At 43.3% G+C, this 20,542-nt stretch overlaps 2 protein-coding genes across 3 annotated transcripts; one reads left to right on the forward strand and one right to left on the reverse strand.

Moving 5' to 3' along the window:
* The first annotated feature begins 470 nt into the window (after positions 1 to 470).
* On the forward strand, positions 471 to 7,488 carry znf710a (zinc finger protein 710a). 2 transcript variants are annotated; one of them, XM_086208969.1, is made up of 5 exons: positions 471 to 604; positions 2,649 to 4,175; positions 4,950 to 5,141; positions 5,220 to 5,394; positions 5,802 to 7,488. In XM_086208969.1, exons 1-5 carry the CDS (start codon positions 560 to 562, stop codon positions 5,969 to 5,971), a joined length of 2,109 nt encoding a protein of 702 aa, XP_086065095.1. In that variant the 5' UTR covers positions 471 to 559; the 3' UTR covers positions 5,972 to 7,488. The 2 variants fall into 2 exon arrangements, with proteins under 2 accessions (XP_086065095.1, XP_086065096.1); XM_086208970.1 differs by having other exon boundaries at positions 2,649 to 4,145.
* An 85-nt stretch (positions 7,489 to 7,573) lies between these two features.
* idh2 (isocitrate dehydrogenase (NADP(+)) 2) lies at positions 7,574 to 19,592 on the reverse strand. Its single transcript, XM_086208971.1, has 11 exons — positions 19,287 to 19,592; positions 13,639 to 13,730; positions 12,972 to 13,137; positions 11,996 to 12,156; positions 11,745 to 11,888; positions 11,146 to 11,282; positions 10,512 to 10,663; positions 10,316 to 10,428; positions 9,992 to 10,089; positions 9,818 to 9,910; positions 7,574 to 7,972 (listed from the first exon to the last, which is right to left on the reverse strand). Exons 1-11 carry the CDS (start codon positions 19,402 to 19,404, stop codon positions 7,888 to 7,890), a joined length of 1,359 nt encoding a protein of 452 aa, XP_086065097.1. The 5' UTR covers positions 19,405 to 19,592; the 3' UTR covers positions 7,574 to 7,887.
* Between the last annotated feature and the right edge of the window lie 950 nt (positions 19,593 to 20,542).

Consider the following 20,542-nt stretch of genomic DNA (forward strand, 5'->3'; position numbering starts at 1 on the left):
ATATATGTATAGATAGATAGATAGATAGACAGATAGATAGATGTACACACACACACACACATATGTGTGTGCACCAACTTACATATACATGCCCGCGCACACAGAGGGGAAGTAGATTTTGTAATTGTGCGTTTGAGCATTAAAAAAAATAGACATGCAAAGTATGAAGTGTGATCAAGAAAAGATAGAGCTTGTGTGCCTTAAAGAGAAATGTGTGTTGAAGGGTCATGCTGGATTGTATGTAGTGAGAAAGGGAGATAAGATGTGTGTGTGTGTGTGTTTGTAAGAGAAAAGAGGAGAGAAAGAGAAGTGAGATGGGAAGGAGAGGGTGGGAGGAAGAGAAAGAAATGGGGTGATGCTGTGTGTGTGTGTGTGTGTGTGTGTGTGTGTGTGTGTGTGTGTGTGTTGGGGTGGTGGTGGTGGAGGGCTGATGGGGGGCAGGCACAGTCAGTTCTGATAACAGCAACAGTAGGAGGAGGATGAGCCGTGGGACCGCCCCACTCTCCCACAGATATAAATAGGAGGTGGATTTTTTTACTCCACTCATTTCTCCTGAAGGATGAGATCCCTGAAACACCTCAAACATCACTCCAGGAACAATGTGGTGAGTTTGTAGCCTAAAGATAGAGGAAGCTGTGTTGCCGCTCATGTTTGGTGGGGGTGGGGTGGGGGTGGGGGGTCAGTTTTGCAGTTTGTTAGTGAGATCTTTACACTTGTCTGTGTGAGGAGGGCAAGCCAGGTTACTTTTTACATTAGTAGCCCACCGCAGAGGAAACATCTTTAGAAAAGATAAGAGCAGACTGGGTTTCTATGTCTGTCACAGGTTCTCTGTTCTAATTGTTTGTCCTTAGGTGTTTGCAACTTTAAATGTGAAAGTACGAGCTCTCGCAATTACTACCCTTCCTCTTCTTTCTCCTTGTCATTTGTCTTTTTCTCTTTCATTTTGTCAGCCTTTCATTTTGCTTTGCTTTTTCCTCTCTCTCTGGCTCCCCTCCCTCCTTCCCCTCTTTCTCACTCACTCACTCACTCACTCTGTCTTTCTGTCTCTCTCCAGCTCCCCCTTCAACAACCCCCCCACCACCACCCCTTCAACCCCCCTCCCTCTCCTTTTCCTTTCTCTCTTCCCCCCTCTCACATGCTCACTCAATCTCTCCTTCCCTCCCCTCCCTCTCCTCTTTCTTTATCTTTCAGCCCCTCCATCTCATTTCTCTCTTCGTCTCCCTCCCTCCACTCCTCCCCCGCCCACAGCTCTTTCTCCTTCTCTCCATACCTCCCTCCTTCTCTTTTCTTTTTCATTCGCGCACACACACATACACACGCTTTCAAACACACACCCAGTCTCTTTCCTTTTCTTTCTCACAAACACACAGTCTGTCTCTGTCTGACTACTTTAAAAGCAGTAATTATAAATGACGTGGTTATCAGGGCATCCAGGTCTACTCCCCTCTCCCAACACACACACACACACACACACACACACACACACACACACACACACACACACACACACACACACACACACACACACACCTTTATTCCTGCTCTATCTCCACTTCCTTTTTTCCCCTTTCTCCATTCATCTTATTCTCTTCTCCTAGTATTGTATCAGGAAGGGAAGCAGCTCTTTCTTGTATGGTATAGAGAGAAGATTAGTGTGTACAGTCTGAAAAGAAACTAGGGGTCAGAGCTTCTCTCTATATATTCTCCTACCAGTCAGATCTATGCTAAGAAACAACCTTAAAGCAGCGGCCTACAATTCTTACTTGCTTCTCATTTACCACATTTTGGTCAAAATACAATTTCTTCCCCATAGTTTCAGTGTTTCACTTTCACAGGCAGCAGGGTAAACATGTGCATGTGGATCTGAAACACTTTCGAACCATACAATTATGTTTGCGAGTGTTATGCATCAGTCTGGAATACAGAATGAGCTGGAAGCTCAATCGAATGTCTGTTATGGATATGAGACTGCCTGCCGGCATATATCATCTTGTTAAGAAAGCCCAGTGTGGCAGGCATTATGAAGTGTGCTATGGTGAGAGCGTAGAGCTAAGGTGCTGTGCTCCTCATGAATGGGACAGACATCTCCAATGATGAGCTGACTTCGGTCAGCCAGGCTGCCCTGGGACCCCACAGGAAGTGCTGAGGACAGACCACGGAAGTAGGCTTCCTGGCTGGACCTGCATCCCTTGTTGTGGTCTTTATTATTCTACAGCCTGTCAAGGAAGGAAGTGGGGTGCTAACACATATCTGCCTTATCTCCTTGATCTAATGTTATGTGTATTCAGAGCAAAGAAAAAAGGCGTAGTCCAATTGCAGCTTTCATACGAACCCTGAAAAGAAAAAAAACTATCTTAATACCCTCCTGGAGTCCTCTGCTTTCGATCTGGAACAGTCAATCTTCAGAGTCAACCATACAATAGTCTTTATACCAATCCAACACAAAAGCTTTTGTTTGTATTAATAGGAAGGATACCAAAATCATGAGGCTACAATGGGGAAATGAGGTTATATGAGGAAGCATTGTGTAAGTCAGGTTTTGTAACTAGTGAATTGTAAAAAATAAAAAAATAAATTAAAAAAAACACACTCACACTTGCCTCAACTTGAATTTTTTTCTTTCTAATGCTGTATGTGCTTTCTTCCAGGAGGAGGAGAGTGGTCGCCTGGTGCAGACCTACCCCAAGGTGACTGAGGGCCAAGTGGATGTGGGCACACAGACGGAGCCTGTGGTGGTCCTATCGCTGGCTCAGGCAGCTGTTCTCGGTCTCATCTCTCAGAATGAAATCTTTGGGGCTACAATTGCTCCTAATGGCTTTTACACAGGAGAGCCCAGAGAGTGCCCCCCTGCACCACCTGAGGCAATTGAGTATGAGTATGCTGACCAGCTGATAGGGGCCAATGGGGACTACCTAGCTGAGCCGGCTGGGGACCCGGAGCCCCAGCCGCATTGCAGTGAGAGGCGACGGCCAGGGCCCCGTGGGAGGACCAAAAGGCCCAGGAGTGATGGAGAATTAGTGGGTCACCCAAACAAAGTAGCGAGTCCACAGACTCAGGTTAAAGGTGAACGACTTGATTCTGATACGCCTCCATCCTGCATTCACATGAGTAGCAGGCGTAGCCCAGGCAAGCAAGAGGTTCCTATCACAACGCAACAAGCTTCCCTGAAAGAGGAGCAGGCCTGCGGAAACTGTCCTTCATGCGTGCGAGATGCAACCAGGCCACAAACTGATGGACAGCCAACACAGGAACAAGAGGAAAACACTGGTAGAGAAAGAGAGAGGAGGGACAAGGAGCTAGTGGTGGAGGAAGAACAAGAGGAGGAGGCATTAAACCTCAAGACTAGTGGAGACACTGGCAGTCCTCTGGAGAGCCGCTATTATGAGTCCAACGAGGTGGCCTACGAGTCTGCTGACATTGCACTGCCAGGAGAATATGAGGAGAATGGCCAGGCCATGCTGTGGTCAGACCCAGAGGGCCTCGCCAGGCGAATGCAGATTGACCGGCTGGACATAAACGTACAGATTGATGAGTCTTACTGTGTAGATGTGGGAGAGGGCCTGAAACGCTGGAAGTGTCGTATGTGTGAGAAATCATACACATCCAAATATAACCTTGTTACTCATATCCTGGGCCATAATGGAATTAAGCCCCATGAATGTCTGCACTGTGGGAAGCTCTTCAAGCAGCCAAGCCACCTCCAGACTCACCTGCTGACCCACCAAGGAACTCGGCCTCACAAGTGTACTGTTTGTGAGAAGGCTTTCACACAGACCAGCCACCTGAAGAGACACATGTTACAGCATTCTGATGTCAAACCCTACAGCTGTCGCTTCTGTGGCCGTGGCTTCGCCTACCCCAGCGAACTGAGGACACACGAGAGCAAACATGAGAACGGTCAGTGCCATGTCTGTACCCAGTGCGGTTTGGAGTTCCCAACTTACGCACACCTGAAACGGCACCTGACCAGCCATCAGGGCCCCACCACATACCAGTGCACAGAGTGCCACAAGTCCTTTGCTTACCGCAGTCAGCTGCAGAACCACTTGATGAAGCACCAGAACGTACGTCCCTACGTTTGCCCAGAGTGCGGCATGGAGTTTGTCCAGATCCACCACCTAAGACAACATGCTCTCACTCACAAGGTACTGGCAGCTCAAGCCCATGCACTGAAGGTACTGAAACTAAATGATGTGCCTGGCTTTCTTTCAACCACTTTACATGTTAGAAACAAGAGTAGTCCACATTAAAAAGAAGGAAACACTAAAAGATTAATGAGTGTTTTTTAAAATCTAAAAGCGCCATTATCAATGAACAATTACGGTGAGATTTAAGGAAACCTGTCACTCAACAGCCAATGACTGAATCCTCATTTAAAACTGGAGGGTTTATAGCACACTTGTGTCGTCTTTTTTCAAACTAGTTGCATTGTAAACATAGATCTCAAAGGCCTTGCAATGTTTCCATGGCTCAACCCCCTCTTGCATTATTTTTGTATTGTATGCCATCTGTACAGATACTTTCCTTTGTATCTCACAAAGCACTTTGTTTTTTCTCTTCATTCTGCAGTCCGTTTTATTCTAAAGGTAAAAAAGCCAATCTCCTGACATCTAGCTTTGTTGAAAAATAGGATAAAACTAAAATAAATTTTCAAATCATAACGTAAAAACGATTTTTTTTTAAATTGGTGAAAGACTTTTCCCACTCTACCTCTGTCAACACTAACGTGTGTGTGCGTGTGTGTGTGTGTGTGTGTGTGTGTGTGGGGGGGGGGGGGGGGGCGCTAATGGAATCTACATGAGTTGGATGAACAGCCAGAAAATAAATGCACAACACATACGCATCATCTCCTTGTGTGTTTGTCCCCAGTGACTCATTATTTATTCTCCTCTAATCCATACATTTAGCTAAATTAATTAAAAGGCCCAAACATGCTTTGTTTCCCCTAGGGTATGAAAGAATTCAAGTGTGACGTCTGTGCCAGAGAATTCACCCTGTCTGCCAATCTGAAGAGACACATGTTGATCCATGCCAGCGTGAGGCCCTTCCAGTGCCACGTCTGCTTCAAGACCTTTGTCCAAAAGCAGACTCTTAAGACCCACATGATTGTCCATTTGCCGGTCAAGCCGTTCAAATGCAAGGTGAGTGCAGCGAGTGGGTTTTTATCTTGAAGACAGCTCGTGGGAAGGGGTATTAACTGGTGTGCTCTGGTCTCTCAGGTGTGTGGCAAGTCCTTCAACAGAATGTACAATCTCCTCGGCCACATGCACCTCCACGCTGGCAGCAAGCCCTTCAAGTGTCCTTACTGCACCAGCAAGTTCAACTTGAAGGGCAACCTCAGCCGACACATGAAGGTCAAACATGGAATTATGGATGCTTCAATAGACGGACAAGGTGAGTGGATCCATGACATGTCCTTAGTTACATTCCCTACTTTGATGACATTTTTTGATACTGTATGTGTTGATAGGCTTCGCGGGGCAAATTTTCTGGTGCTACCACTTCATGTCAGATTATTGTCACTCAGTCTGTCCATAAGGCACTTTGACTCAGCATGTACTGTAATCTATTGGCCAAGTGTTTTGATGTTTCTCTGACACGCCCTCCCCGTCTGTTTAGTAAATATAGCAGTGTCTGGATTAGACATGCCTGTCTCTATCAGTGGAGACTGATACTGAGGCTGGGGAGCAGAGGCAATCTACAGGCTGTCCTCACTGAGGCCATGTGTCTTTGGGTAGAGCTGTGTGGCTATGACTGAGGACGGAGTGGAATGATACTTGTGTCTTTGCTTGCTTCTTCAGAGCCCCCCAAAGACACAGAAGGCCAGGAGGACTATGAAGAGGAGAGCTTTGAATTCAGCGAGCGAGAAAACCGGGCTAACAACAACAACACACCAGACATCGCTAAACTATCTCAAATGGAATATTACAGCACCTATGGGAAGGGTGGAGGGCGATGCAGCACTGCATGAATTATTAAAATGACCCCAAATTGAATATAAGTGTGAACTAATAAAATAGGATTTTTTTTTTTATTATTATTGTTTTTGCCATTAAAGGCATATTGGGTTTTTCTTCAAGGGCAGGAAGGAACCCAGCTAAACTGCACATTCATATGCACTGGAATTGCTTGCAAAGCTACATCATTTGGAAATATATACTTTTTATCTAGTTACATATTTTTCACTTTAAAAAAAAAACACTGAAAATCTACTGAATGATTCTATTTGAGAGAGGTGGACCATCTGCAATAAGGTCAAGCAAATGTCTATATAAATACGTCTACGTTGTCAGTTGCTTAACAACTGGAACGTCGCCTTAGCCGAATTTCAAAAGCACATTTGAAGGCGTAAAAGCATAATGATGCTGTACTGCACTTACTCATTTAGACAATCCCAGCCTCTCAGTCTGTTGGGGTTAACTAATGTGAAGAGAACAAGTGTTACTGTTCATTTCACTTGCCAAAGCTTATCAAGTTGCAGAGGTTAAAAATTAACTTTCATTTATACTGTGACATGTTAAATATGAGGTCTGCCAAAGACCTGTACTCCTTTGGATTTGGGATCCATGTTTTATTGTATATTACTGTACAGAATGTATCAGTCCTCTTGTATGTCGGCTGGTACTGTGATCAGTGCATTGCACTGAGGCCCACTGTCTTCTTTTTAGGTGTCTGTATTAACAAGCGTCACCCTGTATTGATCTCTAGTCTATGAATGTAATTGTTTCTGTGGAATGTTTTAAGACGCTAATGAAAAGAAAATCAAAACATGGTAGAATCCCTTTACCAAAGAATCAGATCAAATCTTGCAGCCATCTCTTTTTCCTCCGTGTTATGTTGGAGACGGGACGCAGGATTTCTAAAGGTCCAATCACAGACCTCACGATATTACATTCAGGTTCCCCTCCCACTCATCTGTAGATCTCTTCAAAAGATTACCACAATGAATGTGGTGCAGCTCACCATCCCTCCCTCCCATCCTGATCCAGACCTTCGTGGGACAAGACTGCTGCATTTTTCAAAAGCAATGCAAGTCCTGCATTTGTATTGCATCTGTTTTTGTTAAAATGGATGAATCTCCAGAATTGCCCCCCCCCCCCCCACAAAAAAAACCTCGGACAGAAATATTAAGTGCCCCAGTGTGTCTGTGGGAGCATACCATCCATCATGCTGTACACTGGTCTCAAGTGATGAACGACAACCTCCCAACATGTGACAGGGCCATGGACCTCATGGAAAATGATTTGGGAAATGCTCAATATATTCAGTTTCCCCAGTGCTAAGCTTTTTCAAACTTGTAAACTGCAAACAAGGTATCCATGTGCGATGTTGATATAAGCGCATTTAAAATAAAAAATATGCTCATTTTTTTGAGTTCTCCAGTTTCTGTGTTCATTCAATTATGTTTTAGTGATGAAACAAAAGCTGCTGTTCAGCTTAAATGTCTTTTTGTATAAAGAGTGGAGACCATTTAAATGTACAATGTTGCGTACCAGACAATAATGTAAAATAAATTTATTTACCTTTATGACAGTTGACTTCATTTGTTTTAAGGCAACTAAGGATACCAAGGGTGGGTCAAACAAAGGGTTTATTGGCAAATATGTTTGACAAGAGGCTTCAGCCTTACCCAAGGCATTACACAGCGTTGAATACAGTACTTCACATTACAAAAAAAACCTTTCAAACAATGGGACAGATAGTTGGGGAGGCATCAGGTGGAGGGACAGCTCTCAACCATTAAATAACCTAATAGAACCCTAAATAATCCTATAGACAGTATGTTTGTCCTTCAAATGAAATGCAAGTTAATTGATTGACCTTTTAAGTTAAAAATGAGGTACAAAAACAGACGAGTGACAATGCAACTAGATTCTCTCAAGTCCTTCACTTGCCCAGGGCTTTATCCAGATTTGTCTTGATGGCGTCGAGGAAGTCTGTAGTATTGACATAGTGCTCATTCAACTTGACACTGGGAAGGAAAAGATGGAACAGAGACAATCAAAACAGGTGAATACTACAAAAATACAAAGACACAAATCAGCAATCATTTCAGTGGTCGTCCAGATAAGGATTGTTTAGCGGTCGATGATCTTCAGAACGCAGGAGGCCAGTGTGCAATATATAATGCAGATATTTTTGATATTGCTTCTGATAAAAGACAAAAACGGAATAACAAATGCAACAAATGTACATTTAGCAATAATTGCCGACACTGTTTGATAACTCACGTTCAGTACATCTAGCCTGCAGCGCACTGTGTAAAGTACCTTTGAAAGAACAACAGATATCTTTTTGTTTCTGACAGATAACAAAAATTGGTAGAGTTGTTCGGCTTTCAGATACCAGTCTCTGATACTGGGTAAACGTGGGAATGCTACTGGTCATTATACAAATACATACAACAACACAATACAGCTTCATTCATTACCACTGAAACTGGAGCCTGCAACTTCCCTGTTAGCTCAGTGACCTCTCCATAAATCCAAAGACTTTGTTACTGTAAAGTTCTGTGACTGTTTACACACAAAGCATAAAGCAAGAAATCAATGTCAAAATTTACGAGTGGACATTTGACTAGAGTCAACAACAAGGTGAGCGATTTGACTTTTCCAAAAATTTCAAGCTTTCTTTATCTAACTTTTCCATGCCTGGAAATTGCTACTCAAAATAATTCTACGATGCAAAACTCACCACCGCCGAAGGAAGTGCGTCAAAAGAGCTGCGCCTATAAGTTCTGATAAAAACCCGGCCGCACCACGGTATCTCAAGCCACTGTCTGGACGCGCCTCTCCCACTGGCTTCAGGACGGTCTCGGTAGCACCCGCGATGACGCGTTCAGTAGGTGCTACGGGTGTTGGTGAGTTTTGCACACACGAGTTACCCATGTTTTTCACGACCGCTACTTAAAACAAATGGATTCTTCTTTGCTCCTCAAAAGAGGAGCTGACACAGGAAGTTGCTGTGCTTCCACTGGCAACTGGCTGTTTTAGAACAGCAAAGATGCATTGATTGAACATTAGTAGGGCTGAGCTATTAAGTATCAGCAAACCCAGTTATTACACAGCGACGTGTACAGCATCAACCAAGGCTGGAGTTTGGATGGGCGACAGTCAAGATCATGTTTTGTTTTTTGTTTTTTTAATAAAACACACTGGTATTGTGTCAGCACAGACTGAAATACTGAGTACTGAATGTTTAGCAAATTCTCTACGAGAATCTGTTCAATCTGATCAATTTGTACGCTTAAATAATAACCCTACAGAGTGTACACACGTTTGTTAAAACCGCCTTATTAAATGTCACCAATGCAATATCACTATTACCCACTAAAAAAAAAGGGAAGTAGTCATGATTACAATTGATTCATTGGCATGAAAGTCCGACAGACAATCACACAAAACTCATGTTTCTTTCTAACAGTCTATTCAGTATGCGAGATATCCTCCTGCTCAAAAAACAAACAGGAACAAAAGAAATATTTCTCAGGCAGTAAAAAACAAACCTTAAATCTTAAACCAGATAAGCTACAAAAGATCAAATTTAAAATCTCATAGGTGAAAACAAGATGAGGGTGAGTTCAGGATGAGGTTTTGAGTTCTCAACCTGAATTATATACTGGGTAAATAGTATTAACTTGCGGTGTCAAAGTTATAGACGGACAGTTTAAATATTTGTTGTTTTTATAAAAGAAGACCAGCCGGTGAATGCACCAGATAAAGGCTTATTTGTGTCCCTACATTTGAGATAAATGAATCAAGTAAATTGTGTTAGAAAGCGCGGGTTAAAAAACAAACAAAAAAAAAAAGAAACTTACTTGGACAGGCCGTGGATGCAGCCTGCGAGGTCCTTGGTCATGGTGCCACTCTCCACAGTGTCAACACACACTCTCTCCAGAGTCTGGGAGAACCTAAAGACAAATAAACATTTTGAACAGGCATGTTTCACCCCTGGGGTCAGTCTGTTTCCTATAACTTCAGACGTCTCTTACTTAATGAGGTCAGGGTTGCCGTCAAGTCTCCCACGGTGCTCCAGGCCTCTGGTCCAGGCAAAGATGCTGGCAATAGGGTTGGTGCTGGTCGGCCTTCCCTAAAAGCAGAGTGGAGGATTTCGGTTCATACCAAAATATACATCCTCAGTATTAATACGAATTAAGCAGCTATGCCCGTTTTAACCACATGATGGCAGTATAACTCTATACTTTAAACTGTTAGACGGGCCATGATTTAGTTCCACACATTTTCTGTTTCATTGCCCAACTGAAATATCTTTCAGCACTGAGCTGCAGGACTAATAAAGATGGATGGTCCCGAACCTTCTGATGCTCGCGATAGTGCCTGGTGACGGTACCGTGGGCGGCCTCAGCCTCAATGGTCTTGCCATCAGGGCATACAAGGACTGATGTCATAAGTCCCAGAGAACCGAAACCTAAAGCAGGAAAACAACATAATCAGATCCTTCTCAAATGAAGCTGAAAATGCTTCTAAGCTTGGCTGCTGGAAGTAGCTCACCTTGCGCGAGGATATCGGACTGAACGTCCCCGTCGTAGTTCTTACAGGCCCACACGAAGGCTCCAGAGGACTTCAGCACTTGGGCGACCATATCATCAATAAGCCTGTGCTCATACCAGATCTTCAGCTTGTCAAACTCAGGCTTGTAGTGCCTGTATTAAACACAAAGACAACACACTTGTTATGTAATACGTACGTAGAGGCAAAAGTACCGTATCAAAACCTTACAATTGTAATATGCCATCATTATATTAGGGCTGCAAAATGTAGTCACAATTGTGATCTACTGCAATTTTCAAATTGCAGAAAGGTGCAATACTTGTTCAACACCAGCCCTGCTTATACATCCTAGTCTACAGACTTAAGAAAACATTTTCTGTTCACTACAGAGCCCCACAAAAATCAGAGCATAATCATTTTAATGAGTTTTTGATGTAGGAATAATGCAGCATTTCCTCTGTTGCAAATCATACTGCAATTGTAATATCAGTCCATTAACCACAATTAGATGTTGTTCTGTGCTTTTTTTCCACAGCCACACTGTGAATTAAACACCACATGAGGATTCGTGGAGTGGAGGTTTTGTCACAAACCAATATTGCATTTGTTTGTTTGTCTGACAGCAGACACTCACTTTTCAAAGATATCCTGGAAGATGTCTTTAAATCTGCCATCGTAGGCTTTAAGAATGGTGTTCTTTGTGCTCATGTAGAGAGGCCACTGCTTGTTGATGGCGTACTGGAAGCAGCTGTGAGCAAACCCTGTAATAGACTGATATATATCAGAAAGAGAGAGACAGACAGACAGACAGAGAAAGAGAGAGAGAGAGAGAGAGAGAGAGAAAGAAAAAAAAAGGGAGTTCAACTGTAGTCGTTTTTTATCAGTAGTAGTAGTTGTAGTAGTGAGGTTAACAGCCTTCCCCTTGGCAGGTTGAAAGTGACCTCTGATGCTGTCAAAGCAAACAAATGGGCGAAAGTAAACAGAGGTAGCACAGCAAGTTGAAGAGGGAAAAAAAGGATTAGAGCGTCCACAAAAAAAAGGTTGAATTTAACAGGGTTTATTAATGAATAATGCTTTTCAAAAAGGCAAAAAAGACAAACTTTCAGAGTAATTTTGAATGGGGAAAAAAAAAATTCTCTCTCTCTCTCTCACACACACACACACACACACACACACACACACACACACACACACACACACAATCAGAGCCCTTTCACAGACATGTACGCTCACCTCATCTGTGTTGTACATGCCCATTCCACAGCCACCAGCAGGAAAGTCATACACCTCCCACTCTTTCCCTGCACTTCCGTCAGCAGGTGAGAAGATGATCTTGAATTTACCAGGCTGGTCCACAACAAAGTCTGTTGCTCTGTACTGTAGGATAAAACCAAACCAAAACTTGTTGTCTTGGAAATACTTCAGGGTTTAAAAGATAAAATGATGTAAAAGGGAATATTCTTCAGCATTTAGATGTGAGTCACCTGATCACCGAAGGCGTGTCTGCCGATGGTGATGGGCTGCGTCCAGCCTGGAACAAGCCGGGGAATGTTCTTGCAGATGATTGGCTCACGGAAGACGGTGCCGCCCAAGATGTTTCTGATGGTACCATTGGGGCTCTTCCACATCTTCTTCAGGCTGAACTCTGAACATAAAAAAACAGATGTTATACCACAGCCATTTGATCATCTTCAGGTACACTGATAGTCAAATATTTTAAAATACCATAGTTAAGTCCAGGAGGTATAAATGCAGCATCCTCACTTTATAATACTTTCCTTTGTCATTGATAGAGAATCCTATTGATCTCTTCAAAGAAAGGGGAAAAACTTGGAACTTAGGAGATATTGATGTTTCTACTTAATAGTCTAGTTTTACCCAAATGGCGTTTCCTAATACTGTAATACCTTAATGAAAGTTTAAAAGGTTCTTTCACAGGAATGAAGTCTGTTTTAATCAAATCCTTGTGCATTTCCTTTGGGTGCTTGTGATAACAGCAATCACACTCTGGTGAAGACTAAAACCACCTCTCTGTTGCAGAGGGCAAAATTACACGGCTGCCAGGAGTGACCCTGAATGTAGATGATAGCTGACTGCCTGTACGCCGCAGTTTTCCAGATGTAAATATAAAGATGGATACCATGACAACTACTTGGAATCTGATGTTTCTTAGACATCAGGGCCCAAATTTAGCATTTTCCAATGCTATAGTCACACTGCTCAGCAAACGTAAGTTTATTTTGCAGTAAGTTTCCTTTTACTACGTATATCATTGTATTGCAAAACCGTATATTGTTTCAAAATTTGTGTTCTGTAGTGAAACTACTTCGCTCAATCTCTTTGATCGTGAGATCCAAACAGGATTCGTCTATCTTCATTGAAGGAAATTCATTTAGCTGGAAGAACGGTATTCTATTCACTCTGGAATTTGTAAGGAATAAATGAACATTTGGTACAGACCTTCCACTCTGGCTTCGTCGGGTGTGATGGTCGCACATTTAACTGCCACGTGATACTTCTTGGTCGCTAGTGCAGAGTCAATGGTGACCTGGTCATCGGTCTGGTCCCGGTAGGGCAGACCCAGGTCATAATACTTCAACTCCACATCGACATTGGACAGGATGAGCTTTAGGACCAAAGAAGCACGCGCACGCACACGCACACACACACACACACACGCACACACACAAACACACACACACACACACACACACGGGGGAAACAATAAGAAAGAGGCTGAAGTTATTCATCTTATGTATGAAAGACAAAATCTCATTCTGCACACTAAAAAATATTTGTTTAGTTGTGTATTTATTTACAACTTGTCAGAAAACATCCAGGGATTTTATCTCCTGCTACAGGTTTACTTGCCGAGCCAACACACCATCTGCTCTCATCCAGAGGCGATCAGCCAGTAACTGAACGAAACATCACAAAAAGTCCCTCCCACACATCATACATACATAATTTCCTGCCCTCCCCACATCCGCGCACACACACATCCACGTGTCAGTCTGATCTAAAAATAACCTAGTGAGACAGTGTCTTCTTGCCCTCCTCTGAGACACACACACACATACCAGCGTATGTGCATTTAGCGATCAACCTCTGCATGCCACTCTCTCACCTTCTCTTTGATGAACTCCCAGATGATCCTGGTCATCTCATCGCCGTCCATCTCCACCACTGGCTGGGCCACTTTGATGCGTTTGTCGGCATCTGTCCATCACACACACACACACAGACACAGACACACGAGAGTTCAAGTAAACAACCATTTCATTCACAGTATGACAGCCGAGCATCAATCATTAATGCAGGAAAAAGCATGTATGAAGGGGCCATGAGGCCATCTGGAGCCAACAGGAAGCACTCCAGAGTTTTCTATTTCCCTTTGGCTGAAAAAATATAAGTTCAGCTCCTTATGATTATCTTATGTCACAGCCTTTTAAAATAATAAACCATTTCAATAGACGCATGTTCAGGCAACTCAAAAAACAGGCAACAGGTTCTAAAACGTACGTCACGTCCCTTTACAGCTACCGTAGTCAGATTATCCATCCATCCATCCATCCATCCATCCATCCATTTATCCTGTTAAGGGTCACAGGGGGTTGGAGCCTATCCCAGCAGCTTTCGGACGTGAGGAGGGGTTCACCCTGGATGGGTCGCCAGTCCATCATAGGGTGAACACATAGAGACAGACAACCATTCACACTCACAGCCACACCTACGATCAATTTAGAGTATCAATCAGCCTCGTCCCCTCGACTAGGACTCGAACCCGGAACCTTCTTGCTGTGGGGCAGTGCTAACCACTGCCCCACCGTGCCGCCCTGGTACATAATGTGCATAATTTTAACACATGACTTGGGTTCTGGCGATGTTATCACACAGATTTACATACTTACAACTTTAAGAGCTGGCAAAACTGAAAATACTTTGGTGCGGAAAAGGATGTTCTTGGAAGGTTGTGGGTTATTTGCTAGCAAATGTGGTTACATGCCGTGTTTTTTAATTAACAAAACATGTTGTGTTTTCTTAATTAAAAAAAACACTTGCGTGTAAAAACACTTGCAAAGCCAGTGGGTTTAAAATTTCAGTGCAAAAATCACTGCAGTGGAAAATGTGCAAAAAATGCATGCCAGTTAAGACTTGTTTCCATCAGCTGGATTGGAGCGAATAGACTATACAATATGTTCTTTGGTCAGCAGGTGGCGGTAAAGGCAACATTATACATGGCCGTAACAGACCGCCGAGGAAGAGATCATCTTGGCCATCGAACATAGACAAATAGAAGAAAGAGTTGAGGGAATTTTCACTTGTGCAGGTTGTAATCGCTCTTCTAGTATCGACCAAGTTGTGCGCTTTCTGGAGACGACAAAACTAAAAGTTTGTGAATATCTGAGAAGGCGCCAGCGGCAGAAACAGCTGGTCAGTCACCTGAGTTACAGATCCACTACAACACCTCAAGTGAGCCTTTTTTCCAAGCTTTTCTCAAAACTACTTCCAACTCCTCATCAAACGATATTGATGGTTCATGCACGTGTGTTTTCATACATGGAATAAACAAATTGGACACCACTTAAAAACACCGCTACATAGAGCTACGAGTGCCAAATTCTCCAACGGTATCTTTTAAGTGTAGTTGCAAACCTAATTATAACTCACATTTGGCATGACTTAAGTACCAAATCAAAGGCTACAGTTACATTGCTAAAAAGATTTTAATTTGGCATGATTAATTTAAAAGGAAACCCCTTCTTGGGAGCTCGTAAATTGTTTTCTAAATGTAAATTCTATGATTAAAGAGTAGAACTTGCGGATAATTCAAAGCGGGCTCTATTGTGATGCCAACACTGACTGAGAGTGGCCCTCTAAGCTTCTCGGCCCTGTTTGACGCACATCGCCATCTTTAATCATATCTGCCTTCATTCTGCTCGGCGTGTGAGAGTCCTGCCAGCTGGACCATTCCAGTGGAAGTAAAAGTACAAGAGGGGGGAGCTCCAGAGGATCAAGTTACTCAAATGACCAGCCAAGTTACTGCTCTCTGGGTTCCACACAAGCTTTTTTAGAAAAATGTAAGCAAGTCTATCGTTGTGAGAAAACGTATACAAGAGGTTATTCGATCAAATTAGTAAGAATCTCAACCATGGGGGGCCATTTGCCAAAGTTGGAAGAGTGAACTTCGTAGAACACCTGTCCAAACAGCCTCTGCTCTGTTCCCATGCTGCATACGACACTTGATCCCTGACGACTGAGAGGCACTGAATATAACCTCGCCACAATGACTGCTGTGACCTTTATGGTTATTACGCAATAGCAGCGGAGCCAGATCAAGACAGCAAGTCATGTGACTGAGGAGACAAATCCACATCGTATGCATGACAGCAATGTTTATTCACAGCAGGACAATAAAGAAACAGCAAACGTGACGGCAGCATGTGTTTGTTGTTTGTGACAGCACAGTCAGGGCAAACCCACGCCATCACTCGCGTGTGGCATTTCAAACCAGAAATAAAGCTCATTATATTTAAACAGCTCATGAATATCTAAAAATCAAACAACATTTGTGCGACATTGCCCGTCTCCACCTGCAACTCCCAACGGCAATATGTCTGCTGCAGTGCATCATGGGTAACTCATTAACAACCGTTTAGCTACATTTGATCCAGCTAACCTAAATCTGCTGAAAAGTAGACTCTACTTCATCATCACTCGGGGGGGGAGGGGAGGGGGAGAGTAGGAGGGAGGCGAGTGTGTTATGTAACCTCCCTACGTTGCTCGCTGAAGGGCGAGCTGAACAAAGTCATGTGGGTTTGCTCGACACATCATTTGCACACACATTGGAGAGAGGCCTGTACTGCTTGTTCCCACCAGCAGCTCAGGAATAAGCCTGTCAACGGCAGACATTTATAACCAAGCGAGCATTATTTTGTAAAATTGTTGAATTACCCAGATGCACTCGTGCAGAAATTCAGAATCCTGAAATCTTTCAAAACTATCAGTACCAGTGTCATTACAATACCCAGCAGTACAGGATGCTCTTTTACGTTAGAAGTATAAGCATGAGCGTCTGCAAAACCCCTGTGTTTCAATTTATTGTGAAAAATTGACATGACGTGCATTACTTATAGTGTATAAATTCTAACGAAATACAAAACCAGATTAACAGTCTGACTTAGCGTTCGGTGCCAGCTTTCAGTATTATGCAGTATTAAATACCCTTGCAGCAGAAGCACTTGAAATGAATTGCGAGTCAAGAATCAAACTCCATCTTTGAGTGGTCTATTGTCTTCGAAGCAGCAGAATCTAAAACAGCTGCCTTGACCAGGTGACCTCCCAAGTCACCTTTGGACGTATGTCCTTTCTAGTTAATTTTCAACACAAAAGCGGGCATAGCAACAGTGTAGGCTTTAATGGCATCCCAAGATGAAAAGAATAAAACATAAAAAGTCAGTTGATGACTTTAACTGAATTGCTGACATAAAAGAGGCTCATGACGAACACAAGGCTTCAAACTTTGCTGACTGGTGATGGACGCCAACAGGAGCTCTTTGAGGCTATAAGGAACCTCATGTTGGCAAATTTTTACAACCGCTGAAATTTAGCAGGCGTGTAATTACACCAGAGAGCTGCTAGTTAAGACAATGAAACTTGCGACGGCAATATAACAGTCATAAAACTTGTCAAACTTCTGGTCTGGCTCTGGAACTTTTCCATCAAATGCAGGAACGCAGTTTTGTTCAGAGAATTCAGGATGCAGTAATCAACTTGATTTGTCCACCAGCAAAATGTTCAAATTAATTTGACCAGTTGTGCAACAGAGGAGCTTCCCGAGTGAAGCTAATTTACCGGCCACTTAAAGATTCTGGCTGGTGCCAATTTTGTTTCCAGATTAAATTAGCACTTTTCTATTAAAACTGAAAGAAAATAGTCAGACAACACCACCACATGTGGATGCTTTAACAGCTTTAAACCTTTATAATCATGATTTGGACTTGACAGCAGGAACCACGCCAGCAACTAATGGTTATTAGTCAGGACTCGTTTACGTCTATAAAATGATAGGGCCGAGCGATATGGACAATTTATAGCTATAATTACAGCTATGAACCTTGATGCTGTGGCTATGATTTAGGGATGAGTGTTGGTTCTTGCAAAAAATAAAAATACAATGACATTTTTGATAAATCATCAGCAGTGATGTGGAAGCAATGGGTGAAGACTAATACTGAGGCAGCAGTAACAGCCTGTTATGTTCAGAAAATGACATTACAGTAATGCAGCCTTTAAAACCAGAAAAAGACGTATGCACGATATACGGTTGTCCAAAATTGAAGATGACACCTAGTCTGATCACTCGGAATTATCCTGATAAATACCACAGTGCTAGTAAAGTCGCTCTGAACACAAAGTGGTGTGCTCAAATTGATTCTTTTCTCCAGTCAATACAGCAAATGACAAAGTCTTAGAGAGAAGAACGGCAAAAAAAAATGCTCTTTATATTTAAAAGTCAGGAAACTGGACTTTTTTTGTAGGATTCGATTCAAATGAATAATCCACTCTCAAAAATAGCCCGCGATTACCTATCGTTGGATGGACCGATGGCTCCATCAGCACCACTATTTATTTGGGGCATTTCATGGTGGTTCACTCAAGGACACTGGGGCAGCCCTGCTCACCAGAGCTCGAATGACAGCCTGATTAAGTCACTCAAGTGTCCTTCAACCAGTACACTACCGCTGCTGTTAGCTTCTGCTAGCAAGGAGACGTGTATCCACAACACAAGGGCTCACCAGAGTTTCAGGTTCCTGCTCTGTCAAATTTCGGATAGCCTGCAGAGATCACGTGATGCCACTGGTTTCATGATGAATCACAGACTGTAAACACACTGGTTTGACATTCAATTAATGTAAATTAAAAAAAAAGGCAGCATTTGTCTCACAGTCAAGCGACCTGGGAGCCTAGGCATCCCACTCTCAGATGACACCCAGATGGAAAACATGATTGTAGGACACACAGAGGACCGACTGGCAGCCATTGCTGCTTTCAGCGGAGCCTCGTATGCGCCGGCTGACCTTGGAAAACTTTTCCCAATTCTACTTTGAGGACGATCATCAATGAAGAGATCATCACTTTCACTTCGACAGTCTTGATCATGAGCCAACGGTGTGATACCAGAATGCAGGGACATTTCTGTCAAGCAGCAAAAGAATAACAAAACAAAACAAAAGATTCCGGCTTTTCGTCTCCCTTCAGTAGTTTATACTTCGCAAGAGCACCCCCCCCCCCCCCCTCGCGGTATCCCGGTTATTTAACGGTTCATTCATCTCGTGACTACACATCCAAACGGTGCTTTCGATTGAGCAAACTTTAGATAGGGAAGACAAAGACGGCTCCTCTGGTCGCTCCACCGTTTTGGCCCTCATCTCTCGGCGCCAACAGCCTCCTCTTCATCTAAGCCTCCAGTAAACGGGCAGCCACATCGGAGCCGCAACGACATTGGAAGTCATTTATTAAACCGTTGCACCCCAAAGATCAGAATTAAACCACTATAACGAACATCTCTGTTGGCTAGCGGCAGCACACGCTAGCATGGCAGCGCTAGCTCGGCGCCACCGGCATTCAAGCAGCTGCAATTCACTTTCACTAGCCCGGCTGGGCGAACATAACCCGGGCTACCTCTGAAAGGGCGCCACGTTAACACAAAGCTGTAGGTTATTTAATCGGTAACATGGAGATGAGGCGACTGAGTTCTCTTTATTCACTCACAGTTTCTTTGTTGCAAAGTCTGACAATTGGCAGCCGGGGCAAGCACCGCAGGGTTTCTGGAGAAAGCGGAGGTGGCAGACCTCGAAAGAGAGCTGAGGACTTTCAAATATCCAGCCATGTCTCCCCGGCCCGGATCAATTGGCAGTTGACACTCGACGAAACTCAGAGGAAAGAGGGGGCAAATTACAGTGTGGCTCTCCGCAATATAGTCAGCAGTAGCGGCAGCACCGCCCTTCCCCTCCCCGGCGGGACACGCTGAGAACTACGTCAGACTCCTCCACGGTAGAGGAGGGACGGACGGAGACGCCGGGAACCGCGAAGGTGCCGAGCGGACAACAGCACCGTGAGCTTCCAGTGTCAGTTCTGTCTCTCACTCAGTGTTTATCTCATTATTCTACCCATCAGAACCTGCTTCTGTCACGGTTTGAGCCCCCGCACATCTTATTTCTGCATTATTCGCTCATACACGTTGCAGAGCATGGGGGGGTCCAAACTGTCCCCCCGCAAGGCCAGAACTAAAATTAAACGGTGGCGGTGCCGAGCAAACACATATTTTGTTGCAAAAATGCATTTGACTGCGTGTCTCTTATAATTTTTTTAAGTAAAAAAGATAAACAGCATGAAAGTGATTTACACTTTTTTTTTTAGGTTCTTTCATAATTTTGATATCAGTGATGTCATTTTTTATCATTATTATTTTAGATCTTGCGAGCCAAATCAAACTTAATGTTGAGCTCAATTTGCCCACTGGGCCCCAACTTGGTTGCATCCCTGTTTGGATTATTTATTCCATTCCAAATGTGACATTGAATCCCCTGTCTTTTGAGTTCATGACACCAGTTTTGTGTCAGGAATGTACATTTGCTTGAGGTTTTGATTCATTATTTGAATCACAACAAATAATTCAGCTGTTTATTGAGCAGACATGAGCAGCAAAATTGTAAATAAAGGCCACATTCATATTTTATTTATTTAATGAAATAATCCGACTACATGATTGGTTTCTTGCCAGCATAGCCCACAGGTTTCCAAAATGAGGTGCCCTCAATTGCAATTCCCTCCTGGCTTTTAATCATTTTATTTATTTTCCTCGCTCACATACACACTTTTATCTAATTTTGAGTTGTGCCAGGACTGTCAGTGTCGTCCTCTACTGTCTTATATAATTCATGTGTATTGATTTCATGCTGCTTTTCTGCAAAAAGTGTTTTTAATTTCATCTCTGAACATGTCACACCTGTTAGTTGGCCAATAAT

This window comes from Aulostomus chinensis, chromosome 7 (genome assembly GCF_037954235.1).
Source record: "Aulostomus chinensis isolate RoL2024-O1b breed Wild chromosome 7, RoL_Achi_v1.0, whole genome shotgun sequence".
Lineage (NCBI taxonomy): Eukaryota > Metazoa > Chordata > Actinopteri > Syngnathiformes > Aulostomidae > Aulostomus > Aulostomus chinensis.

What these genes read in the sequence shown, in the direction of transcription:
- znf710a (XM_086208969.1), top strand. Translation starts at nt 560, where the DNA reads ATGAGATCCCTGAAACACCTCAAACATCACTCCAGGAACAATGTG. An exon ending in CTCAAGCCCATGCACTGAAG is followed by an intron (nt 4,176 to 4,949) that starts GTACTGAAACTA and finishes TGTTTCCCCTAG; the next exon opens with GGTATGAAAGAATTCAAGTG. An exon ending in TGCTTCAATAGACGGACAAG is followed by an intron (nt 5,395 to 5,801) that starts GTGAGTGGATCC and finishes TTGCTTCTTCAG; the next exon opens with AGCCCCCCAAAGACACAGAA.
- idh2 (XM_086208971.1), bottom strand. Translation starts at nt 19,404, where the DNA reads ATGGCTGGATATTTGAAAGTCCTCAGCTCTCTTTCGAGGTCTGCCACC. An exon ending in GTCCGATATCCTCGCGCAAG is followed by an intron (nt 10,429 to 10,511) that starts GTGAGCTACTTC and finishes TTCCTGCTTTAG; the next exon opens with GTTTCGGTTCTCTGGGACTT. An exon ending in TGCATCCACGGCCTGTCCAA is followed by an intron (nt 7,973 to 9,817) that starts GTAAGTTTCTTT and finishes TTTCCTTCCCAG; the next exon opens with TGTCAAGTTGAATGAGCACT.